At 40.4% G+C, this 12,112-nt stretch overlaps 1 protein-coding gene across 1 annotated transcript; it reads right to left on the minus strand.

Moving 5' to 3' along the window:
- Nucleotides 1-730: 730 nt before the first annotated feature.
- LOC146384409 (olfactomedin-like) lies at nucleotides 731-7,149 on the minus strand. Its single transcript, XM_084936369.1, has 5 exons — nucleotides 7,068-7,149; nucleotides 6,798-6,956; nucleotides 4,770-4,982; nucleotides 4,390-4,522; nucleotides 731-3,434 (listed from the first exon to the last, which is right to left on the minus strand). The coding sequence occupies exons 1-5, from the start codon at nucleotides 7,101-7,103 to the stop codon at nucleotides 2,587-2,589; spliced, it is 1,389 nt and encodes a 462-aa protein (XP_084792495.1). The 5' UTR covers nucleotides 7,104-7,149; the 3' UTR covers nucleotides 731-2,586.
- Between the last annotated feature and the right edge of the window lie 4,963 nt (nucleotides 7,150-12,112).

The raw sequence follows: 12,112 nt of genomic DNA on the forward strand, positions 1-12,112 counted from the left end.
ACCCAACCCATCCTTCAAATCTGGGGAAATGAAGGACGCATTTGTCGGCTGCATTTGAAGGAGTCGACGAATTGGGACAGCCTTCGACGCCTGGCTGTGACGTAATCGGCCTTCAAATGCGGCCTCCGAAGGATGCAGCCAACGTTTTGGGACACAGCTACTATGTGCGCTAGCAAAAAGGTCACTGGGTGGAGACCCAAACTGCAAAGAACTGTACCCTCCATAGTTCACCACCAGATGGTACAAAAGAGCAAAATCTGGACATAAAGCTCAACAAAACATCATATGCAAAAGACCGTTACAATTTACTCTCTCTTTCCCATGACTACATTCGGAGTTGCTGCAGCACCATAACCCTTTCCTATGTCTAATATAAAAAGGAAAAACAATAAGTGAGGCACAAAAGTAGCAACTATGACCTGTGAATACTAGATGACTACTATATGAATGTTCTGTTGAAGTGTGGCTTGAACTTATGAAATGGACACATGAAGTTTTTTCGGTAAGTACATTTTCTTATCCTCTAAGGCACACGTGTCAAACTCTGGCCCGCGGGCCAAATTTGGCCCGCAGCCTAATTACATTTGGCCCGCGAAGCCATACCAAATTACTATTAGAGCTGGCCTACTGGTATTATACAGCTAATATATATATTGTTTAGTATTAAGCTTTTCTTGTTCCATATTCAGTTTTTCAGCAAAACTTGAGTCCAGAGATTCATTCTTATATCTGGAGGAAGTTTTTTTTTTTTTTTCAATAAATTTTAACGTTAGCCCGCGACTTTGTTCCAGTTTTGAATTTTGGCCCACTGTGTATTTGAGTTTGACACCCCTGCTCTAAGGTCTGTGTCATCACTAGTGACACTAGCACTCACCCACCCTCACAAAACAAAACAAAAAAACGATTAAGTATTATAAAACTGGGATGACGAGGTCAATAAGACGATGTTAAGAAATAAAAGGATGATGCTAAGGGTGCCAGGGGGTCAAGGAGTCACATGGGAGGGTGTGAGTTTGTTATGTGAGTGTGTTCATGGAATCCCAGCATAATGTCACCATCTACAGGTGGCTTCTTAGAAACAATGAGACTTCTGCAAATGTCACCTGACAATCGTGTTTCCACAGCAGAAATAGTATAGCAGTAAGAGCACAGAGGCCTTATGTGCATTGCTTAAAAATGAAAGGAAGACGCTATAAGGGGAAAGGAAACCAGCATCCAGTGCACCAGCGAAGGGTCTGAGAGTGGGTCCTAATGGTATGGCATGAAAATGGTGCCTAGCCTATAGTGGTCTTGAAAACACTCTATAAATATGCCTACCGGACCATAGTTGACCCACCACCAAACCGGTCATGCTGAACAATGTTACAGGCAGCATAACATTCTCCACGGCTTCTCCAGACCTTTTCACATTTGTTATATGTGCTCAGGGTGAACATGCAGGGCCCCTATGGTGGCCCATGGTGCAGGGCAGTGATCACAGGGCCTACCAGAGGATGTCAGCCTGTTCTAAATGTTCTAAAAATTGTGCTTATTTCAGAGGAATGACCAAATTTCTTATTCAAATATTATGATCTTATAAATGAAGGAGCCCTATCATCGTTATCAAAAGCTCCATATTATCATTATCAATCTACAAGTCTATCTTTTCATGAGTCTCAGGTCTAAATAAGGTTGCTTTTTTTTTTGTTTGTTTTATACTGCACCTTGATTCAGATCATTTATGCCAATTTTCTACTGACTGTCTACACAACTTAAGGTTTTGAAGAGCACATACATGAGACATCTGCCCGTTTGCCATCTCCAATCATACATAGTGGTAGTTGAAAAGAAGCAGAAAACAACAGCTGAGGTGTATATAGCAATCCCACAGGACAGCAACATGAGGAAAAAAAGGAGCATGGGAAAAATGAGAATTATGAGAGGCTGAAGGAACAACAGGAACAGATGTGAAAGGTAAAGTCCAAAATGGTCCCATTGGTAGTAGGAACATTATGAGCTGTAACTCTTAAACTAGAAGAGTGGCTCTAGCAGGTTGTAGGCACAGCACTGCAGGTCTCTGTCCAGAGTGCACTCCTAGGAACAACTAAGATAATGTGCAGAACCCTCAAAATCCCAGGAATCTGTTCGAGGACCGAAGCTTGAGGAACACAGACACAGAGAATAATAACAGAGAATGAACAAAGCATTATGCAGACGAACAAGACTTTGATCTGTTTATCACCCTATAAGTTGTTGCTGGAACCAAGCTTTTTTTGAAGTTTGTTGTTAATGATCAAGGAAGAAAGCAAAACTCACTATGCAAACGATGCAAGCTGTCAAGTAAAATCAATATATATGTGATTGTGTCACAAATAACAACAAAAACATTTTTTTGTGTGAAATAAGGCCAGCAAAAGATCAATCTAAGTTTATTGTTACCAAAGACTTTATTATGATCTCAGCTGATGTTTCCATTCAGTGTTACTAAAGTACATTATGTTAGAGGAACAATCTTAATAGTCTATATGATATAACTTTAGCATTTGCATCATAAATCATTGCTTTTTTGTTGCTGTATCATATTTCATTAACTTTTTGATCAGAAGATCAGAAGTAGGCCTGGTAGGCCAGCAAGTATCCATCGTTGTACATGTAGATCTGCTTGTTGGTGGGATTGTAGCTCAGACTAGCCACTGCTTTAGCTACCTTCTCCAGTGGTATTGCTAGTGAGTTGTCTTCTTTGCCTGTGGCTGTGTCGAAGGCGTAGAACACCTCCTCCCGGTACTCATTAACGTAACGAGTCGCGTACATCACACCGCACACCATGAAGGCGTTGCTCACTGCCTTCTTGAACAGCCTCGTTTCCCACGTCTGTGTCACGTTGAGAGTCTTGGTCTCACCATCCCAAACTAACCGGCTGATCACAAGGTTTCCATGGTTACCTAGAGTGGCATAGAGAGCCCACAGTCCTGTTTCATCTGCCTCGACATCAATATCACTATTGAGCCGGCAATCGTAGTAACAATAGGGGAACTTGTTGTTGAAACCCACACCAGTGCCTGGAAGAGTCACCCGTTTGACCTCGTTGGTCTCCAGGTCGTACCGGCAAACATCTGCAGAGCGGTAGCAGTTATAGTACAGAGCCTTACCGTACAGCACAGCACTGGGACCCTCAATGGCGTTGGGATGGCTGTACGATGAGGCAAATGTAAAGTCTTTGTGGTTTGTTGAGGCCATGAAATCTTCATAATTTTGGTAAACACGTAGAGTGGTGCCCCAGATGTGGCTAGTTGCCAGAGGCTGAACCCAGTAGCTGTATTTCTGGTCCTCGTTCTCCATCTGGGCTTGTTTGCCCCATGAACCAGAGATGTAGCTCTTACCATAAGGACTGAGCTTGGTTGTTACAGGGTCACTGATGTTGGTGATCAGGCCCTTAAGGCAGTATCTCTCCTGGCCTGGAAACAGAGAAATCAGAAGGAATGCCAAGTGATGACATCAGAAATTTAAAAAAAGAAACATCCTCTATATAGACTGAATTATTTACTGGAAAACCAAATGCTTGGATGTCAATACATTTTTAGTATGTGTAAAACAGACAAAGAGGTGAATCGCTCTATTAGGATTTTTTATTTCCACACAGTGTCAGATTGTTATCAAAAGGCTGGGTACATGCTTTGGAAACTTTTTTCTTCTCCCTCTACACAAGCATTGCAATATATTTGCAGTAAAAACACTGGAAAAACTGTCAGACTGAAAAACATATTTTTAATATCATGTCAAACACACACATGAAGAATTATTTTTTTCTCAACTGATTAAATGAAAGGTTAATAACACTAAGGGTTTTTAAGTTTTCTAGGCTGCAGCAGTTTCAGTGCCACACACACTGAGAGATTACAGTAAAACAGACTCTCTGAGTAAAGCAGTGGAGAGTTTAAAACATGAGGATTTATTCCTCAGTTTATGCCTGATTTGTTGTCTGCTCTTGCTCCTTTCTGTTTCTGAGATATCACTAGCTAATACTAACCAGTTAAACTAACAGCCAAATATCTAAAACATGGCCATAGCTTCTGAGTCGGAGTGGTAAATCCAGTGTGCAAGTTTTAAACCTGCATTCTCTTTAATGACCAGCAGGGGGTGTCTCCTGGTTGCAAAATGACTTGTAGGAACTCTGTGGTTGACAAGCTGGTGATGAGTGTGTATGAGTGCCACGATCTGGTGGCCTTCAGATAGAATCCAGGTTTTTCTGATATTTATATATACTGCTGTATTTGAGCAGTCAGAGTGCTTTCTTATTACAAACCTCATTCAGCCATTCACACACATTCACACAAATGATTTTTTTCTGTCCTTTATTAGAGACGATAGCTAACCACAGTATGCTTACCGTTGGCGTACGCACACACATACCTCTGAAGTCTTTGGGGATTGATTTGCAGGACTCCACATTATTCTTTAGGTAGCGCAGTTTCTCCTTTACAGCCTTCGTGTTAACTAAGTCAGCTGTTTCTAACCTGTCCACATGTGTCCGCAGTTTAACCACCTGCCACACGGTCAGAAGGTTAATTCATGGGAACACCCATTACATTTCATTTTTAAACAGACTTACTTTTCAGACTTACTTATTTTTCATGTTATCATGACTAATCGAATGTAATACATTTTTTTCTCATTCTTCATATTTTTTCTTGTTCTAGCTTGTGACTGATATATTGTAGCATATTTCTTGTATTACAGATTTGTTTTTGTTTTTTTAATGCGTTGTGTTGCCACTTGCAGTTTCACAATACCTCTTTGGAGAGCTTCTTTGTCTGTGCATTGTTCAGCTGGCTGTGGACAACACCAACATCTGTCTCTAGCTGGCTGAGCTGCTGGCCCAGAAGGCGCAGAGACAGATCAGAGTACAGGCCCTGGTTGTGCAGGTACTTGTAAGGCCCCAGCCTGGCTGTCAAGGAGGTAACCTGAGCCTGGATCTGAGGGAGACGCTGGCTGGATATCTTCAGCTGCAAGGAACAAAGAAGCATAAAAAAAACTTCTGTGCCACATCTTGATAACTGAATGACCAGAAAGACCGTGTGAGAGGCTTAACTCAAGCAATTTTGTGCGATCTTATAACTAGTGAAATAAAAATACAATTTGTTTTCACAACCTGCCTGGAAGCTTTGGTTCACTTGTTTATTGAGATTACAGATGTGTACATTGAAAAGTGTTTAAGAAGTGCTGTTTGTGTTTTATCTGTTCTGAACATGTGAAAAATTTCTTCCTGAATAAATAATATTTAATTAGCTAAATTAACTAGGGTAAAAAAAATTGCATATTGAACAACAGAAAATAAACTGTGAAGCACAACAATGATAAAACCATTTTCACAGTAATAGTTACTTCATGCAGCAAATTTCAGGGTTAAAACTGAGGCCAGTGCTTAAGTGCCTAACTGCAGTTCCTCTAATGACCACTTGAGGCTGACCATTAGAAAAAGACTGAACTAGCACGACTTGTTTGAAAGGGATGCCAGGAGAAAGCCTCTTCTCTCTAAAAATAACATGGCAGCGTGGCTTAGATTTACAAAGTTAAATCCAAATAATCTACAAGATTTCTGGAACATTTTCCATTAGACAGACCACAGTCCACAGCACCACAGTTAGAGAAAAACAAACACAGCATTGCGGTGTCAACCATGAACTCCTCTGTATAGCAGAGTAGTCTAGAGTCAGATGTGAGGACATTTGTCCAGCAGCTAAAGCTTGGCCCAAACTGGGGCATACAATGATCCCAAGCACAGCAGCAAACTGTGCCTGGTTTGCTGCTTCGAGTTGCTGAAAGAGAAAAGAATCAATGTCTTGTAATCCACCAAAGTCCTGTCTTCAGCCTGATTGAAATGTTGTGGTGGGACCTCAAGAGATCTGTGCAGAAATAAATGTCTGAACTGAAGTAACGTTGTAGACAGAGTGGGACAAAATTCCTCCGCAATGAGGCTGATAAAGTCATGGCATGTGCTTAGTTTTTGCGTTTTGACTTTGTTTTTGTTAAATAAATAATAAAATTATGTAATGTGACATGTTGCAGTTCATTTGATTTTTGTCTTAAAATAATTGGTTGAGGACCAGATATATATTTCTTTTTTATTATGACAGAGGTTGTACTTTTTTTTTTTTGAGACATGAGTCTCAGCAGTACACTCATACATTTTCTTGCTAATACAGCTTACTAGCATAAGCTATTAACATTCACAACTGTCATCCAAACAGAGTCACTTGTGGTTCCAAAAAGTTAACATACCTGTGGCCAAAACGCTAAAACTCAGGTTTCTTCCAAAGCCTGTGGAAGGCATCATGCTACTCACTTCCAACTTTTATGTACATTATTCCCTTAACTCCCTGCAATTCCTTGTCAATCAATCCTCCATGCACCACAGATACTGCAAAATGACACCTCTACACACACATACATGTATATATATACTATGACATTCTATGCTATCCAGAAATTCTCCCCTGCTCCTTCACACTCTCTTTCCACACTTTGATGCATTTACCTCCTCCTCTGTCCTGCCTTCCAGTGTCATATTTTTTATTACACTTTATTATTTTAATAAATAATAGAGGAAAGAATAAAGACAAAATATATATTATAAAGAATGCATCATTGACGTATATGGAAACTCTTGACATTGAACAGAATGGGGTCATTTTATTTATATTTTTGTTAGTCAGGGTGGAATAGATTGACATTTTCAGTCTGACATTCAAGAAATGTACCGACAACAAAAATCTGAAATGCAAGTAGTAATGATGACACTAAAATAAACGAATTCCTACCTGTTCTGCCAGGCTGTTCAAAGATCCTTCACAGGTATGAACCTGCTGTAACACAGTCTCATACTTCACAACAGGGAAAGACCACACGGTGGAGTTTACCTCACACACACACGAGTCGTCCTTCTTCAGGCCGAGCACCCGCTGAGCCTGGCCGTCACTCTGCAGTCACACACAGTAACACTGATGTAATATACAATAGATATTCATAAAGTAGTATACATTCCAACTTTATGTTCTGTTTTCAAGTGTAGGATGTCAGGTACAACTCACTGTGACTGTGAACAGCAGCAGAATCAGCAGCACCATGTTTACAGTTAGAGGAATGAAGCCAGGACTGATACCAGCAACTTTCTGCTTCTCTTTTCGCTAAAACACCAGATCTGAATGGACACACCTAGTTTTCGTCACTACTTCAGAGCCTTCAAAACATCTGCACAGATGTGAAACTCTAAAGAGGCCAAACTCTAGAATTTCACAACAGCTATGGTCAACTCAGGAGTTTTCCACTTCCTCACTTCTTTTATGCAATATCTTTTTTTTTTTGTTTTGCAATATCCTCTGCTTATACCTCTGTTTACAAACTCATTTATGAAACTTCTCACGCAGTTCTCAATAATGCCAGAAAAAACTCGACACCTGGGCAAACAAACCCAAACATGTTTTATACTTTAGATTAGGTTGTTATTTGAACCTTCTGAGGTCTACTTGATGATTGGTGGTGACCCCTAACCCTAAGCATATGTTTTCCAGCAGCGACAGAGTGAAAATGCAAATATTTTTTGTTGCATGTAGGAAAAATTAAAAAAAATTGTCAAGATTTGGGAGAACAATTTTGATCCATCCATCCATCTTCATTCGCTTTATCCAAGGCCGGGTCGCGGGGGCAGCAGCCTAAGCAACAATTTTGATAAAGAACAAAATTCACGTCTTCTGACAACATAGAGTTTGGTCATCAGCAGAGATGGGCAGTAACGCGTTACTTGTAACGATTACTTTTTTCAAGTAACGAGTAAAGTAAGGGATTACTATTGCAAAAACGGTAATTAGATTACCGTTACTTTCCCGTAGGAACGCTGCGTTACTGCGTTACTAAAACCGTGATTTTTTGGCGAGAATGTCTCATGACAGTGACGTAAGCAAGTGCAACGTTCGTGACAACAGCTGTGTGCAGATCAACAATGGATCGACTGCGGGAGAGAGTATGAGCGTGCAGCGTTTAAAGCCTGGAAGTACTGACCTTACTTTGAGTTTGATTCCATAAAAAGTGACAAAAACATTAGTGTCCGTTGTGCGTGGGAAGAAAACTTCTTTTTACAGCGAAAAAAACCCCCTAAACTTCCAAGCAAGCACCGAGCGCTAATGGGAAATTCACAGAGAAACTGCGGATTCTTCCACTGACCGCTGCGGCACAGCTGCACCAGGGTAAACCTCGCCTACGCCACTCCTGCTTTACAGGTGAAAATAGAGCAAAAGGACCGCTAGTCTTTGACTTTATTTATATTCTGCTGTGTTTTACTTGCATCTATTTGAAAGACTGAGTGTAAACGACCATGGCTCAGGGGGTTGGGAAGCGTATCTGTAACCGGAAGGTCGCCAGCTCGATCCCCGGGCTCTCTGTCCTGGTCGTTGTGTCCTTGGGCAAGACACTTTACCCTACCGCCTACTGGTGTTGGCCAGAGGGGCCGATGGCGCGATATGGCAGCCTCGCTTCTGTCAGTCTGCCCCAGGGCAGCTGTGGCTACAACCGTAGCTTGCCTCCACCAGTGTGTGAATGCGAGAGTGAATGAATAGTGGCATTGTAAAGCGCTTTGGGTGCCTTGAAAAGTGCTATATAAATCCAATCCATTATTATTATTATTATTATTATTAAACACGAAAAAATATATATATATATTTTATGTGCTGGAATGTGCAGAAAATAGGTTTAAAACAAATTTCTTCCAGTCAGAGAATGTTGCATATAATTAAATTTTTGCTTGATGCATAAAGTTAAAAGATTAAAACTAATAAAACAAGTTTTAAAAAGAGACTTTTCCATTTGATTACATTTTGTATGATGGATTATGCAGAAAAAGTAGAATTGGGCTGAAAGATCTATCACTTTATCACCTATTCAGGTTGTAAATCGTGTTTTTAAAAAGTAACTAAGTAACTAAGCAACTAAGTAATTAATTACTTTTGAAAATAAGTAATCAGTAAAGTAACAGGATTACTTTTTTGGGGAAGTAATCAGTAATTAGTTACTGGGACAAAAACTGGGACAAAAAATCGGCCCGGGCATTTTGACTAGAGACCGGCCCACCATTATAGTAAAAATCATAAAGCCTTTGAATGAAAACAAACGCTGTTGTGACAGTGATGTTCACTGTTTTGATGGTATTGTCATGATCCTGGGTCCTTTTGACCCAGCGTTTTGTGTTTTCTCTTATTGCGATTTTGGTTCTGTTCTTCCTCTGTTTAGTGTTTACTCTGTTCTGCCCGTGTGTTCCTGTATCTAGTCCACGTTTCTTAGTTTGTGTCCTTTCATGTGTAAGTTCCTGTTTTATTGTGAAGGTCTGCGTCTTATGTGAGTGTTTTCAGTTGCCTCCCTAGTCTCACGTTAATCACTCCCAGCTGTGTTCCCCACCTGTGTGTAATCTCCCTGTGTTCTCTGAGTGTATTTAAGTTGTGTCTTCTGTCCTAGTAGTTGCTGGTTCGTCTGTGTTGTTTCCCCTCGGTCTCCCTGCATCTCTCCATGTGTATTTCCCCGGACCTCCCTGCATCTTCGTTTCTGGTTTGTTTTGTTAGTTTTACCCAGTTTAGGTTCCAGTTTCATGTTCCCAGTGCCTTTGTTGTTTGTATTTCCTTCGTTAATAAATACTCACCTGCACCAGAGCGGCAAACCGTGACAGGTATATATGTATCAATCGTTTGTTGTAAGATTCACATAATTATTTTTTAAAAGCTAGATATTTTAAATGAGAATAAGAAAGAAAAGTATTTCCTTGTGCCCCCCTCCCCCCTTTCCCTGTTAATGCCCTACCTGCCCCCCTGGCAAAACTTTGCTAGACCCGCCCCGTACAGTTACCAGTTGTCAGCTACTTAGAAAAGGATCCTGGTGTTATTTGTCTCTCAGAAACAGTTCATAACTTCCCTTCAACTCATTCATGTCACCTAAAAGGTAAACCTGTTTCTCCACCACCTGTTCAGCTCTGATGATTCAGTAAGGACATCTCCTGGTTTCATCTTCATGTTTCCCTCTCACCAGATAACCAAACCGACATCATGACCAGCAGCTTTACAGCTGTGGCTCCAGCAAACGTCAGCTGATACTAGAAATTAATATTAAATAAATTCTAACAACAGCTGATCAAGCTTAAACGTGCTGCTGTTGTTTAACGCGACATTGGCTGGTTTCTTCTTTCTGGCGCAAAGTGGGCGATAAACAAACAGGAGAGAAAAGCTGATCATTGATCAGTTTCATGATTGAAGTAGAAACAGGAGAGGGAGGGGGGAGAATGAGAGAAGAAGAGGCAGCTGTGCAGCAAAGACACAGAATAACTCCAGCTTTGTGTCTTTTTTATTGTAGCTGAAGTTCGGGATAAACTGTGTTCCTTTTCAGCTCAATATGAAACGTATAATATTTTCTCTGAATACCAGACGATTCCGTTTTTTACGGGACGGTTGGCAACTCTACTAATTAACCTTATGAACAAAATAAAGTTCAACATCATTAACATCATAGCACCCACCCAGCTGTATAGAAACTCCGTCATGCTAGCTAGCACGCAGTACGAAAAAGTCAGCACAACGAAAATAAACTCCACCTAAACTTGGTTTATATCTGACCCAGATAGACTGCAGGTCATAACTTCTTACCTGAAGTTCAGCTCACCTGACACTCGGACCAGCGGCCGCCTCGGGTCTCGGCTCCTCCTCCGTCCCCTTTCCCTCCTCCACCTGCTGGCCTCCACCACTTGCTAATGTTACTGAATCTGTGGAAGCTCCGTGATAGCCACCACACGAAGTAACGAATAACGACCCTATCTAAATCCCAGTAACGATTAACGCGTTCCTGATTTTGGCATAATAACTAGTTACCGTGCTCGTTACCACAATAATAACGTAGTTACTGTAACGCGTTACTTAATAACGCGTTAGTCCCAACACTGACCCTAACCCTAAGTGGTTTGCTTGTGACCAAGTGGCTGTTAGTATGTAACAAGATGGCTATCACAGATTTGCTATAAAAAACATCTTGATGATCCTCGAAGCATTTGGGAAAATATTTTGTGGACTCATGAAACATAAGCTTCACTTTTTGGAAGGCTTTGGAGTCACATCAGAGCTGGTATCAAACTTGCAAAGCAATTCATAGAAATATGTAAATGTGACAAATATACAAAAACTCTGAACTCATCAAAGCAAAATCTCCAGTGTTAAATTAACAATTTTGACACTGTTTTATTAACACTTTTGACAGTGTTATATTTCTACCAGTAACCTAGTCAGTGTTAAAGATTAACAATGACTAACATTAGCAGTGTTGTTTGTCTAACACTGAAATATTACTAGCATTTTTAGTTATTTTCCAGTGATAGAAAATCAGCACTGCTCAGTGACTAGTTTACTGTTGGAAATATAACACTGTCAAAAGTGTTAATTTAACACTCAAAAGAGCGGACACATATAGACACTTTCTAGTGTCAATTTAACACTGGAGATTTTGCAGTGCACGAAGGGGGAAAATACTCAGAATAGTTCTTCCACTGCATTGCCTAAATCAGGTTTGCCTGTTCATTAATAACGTTTATATAATTGACAATAAAATGACACTAGAGTTCTGTGTAATTGACATGTATTCTCAGGTTATCTGGATTATTTGGAAATTTAAGCTACCGAAATTAAATGTTGTCAGCACTCGTAATGGGTGTGATATTTCCTGAGTTCAGTGCCAAGTGGTCACTTTCTATTCCTAATTTTTGTAACATGTTAAATACAGAAGCTGTTTGCGCATCTCAGGAGATCTGAAAGGTTCAAAAACATGTTAATCACACTTCCCTCACAGGATTTCCCAACAACATGCCACAGAACTGCGTTTTGAAGGACCTCTGTCCTTTTGAGTGTATAAGTTGTGTTGCTATTAACCCTCTGAGGTCTGACCTTAACCTACCCTAACCCTGTATTTTGGAGAAGAGCAAAGCAGACTTTTTTTTTTTGGGGGGGGGGTGTAAAAATTGTTTTCCATGTGTTGCAGTTAGAATGGTTATTTTCTGTGTTGCCCAATTGCAAGTCTTGGAGAAAAATGATATATTCTGATTGCAGAGGTTCAGAGT

Source organism: Perissodus microlepis, chromosome 7, assembly GCF_051167445.1.
Source record: "Perissodus microlepis isolate ML-2025 ecotype Zambia chromosome 7, ASM5116744v1, whole genome shotgun sequence".
In the NCBI taxonomy this organism is placed as follows: Eukaryota; Metazoa; Chordata; class Actinopteri; order Cichliformes; family Cichlidae; genus Perissodus; species Perissodus microlepis.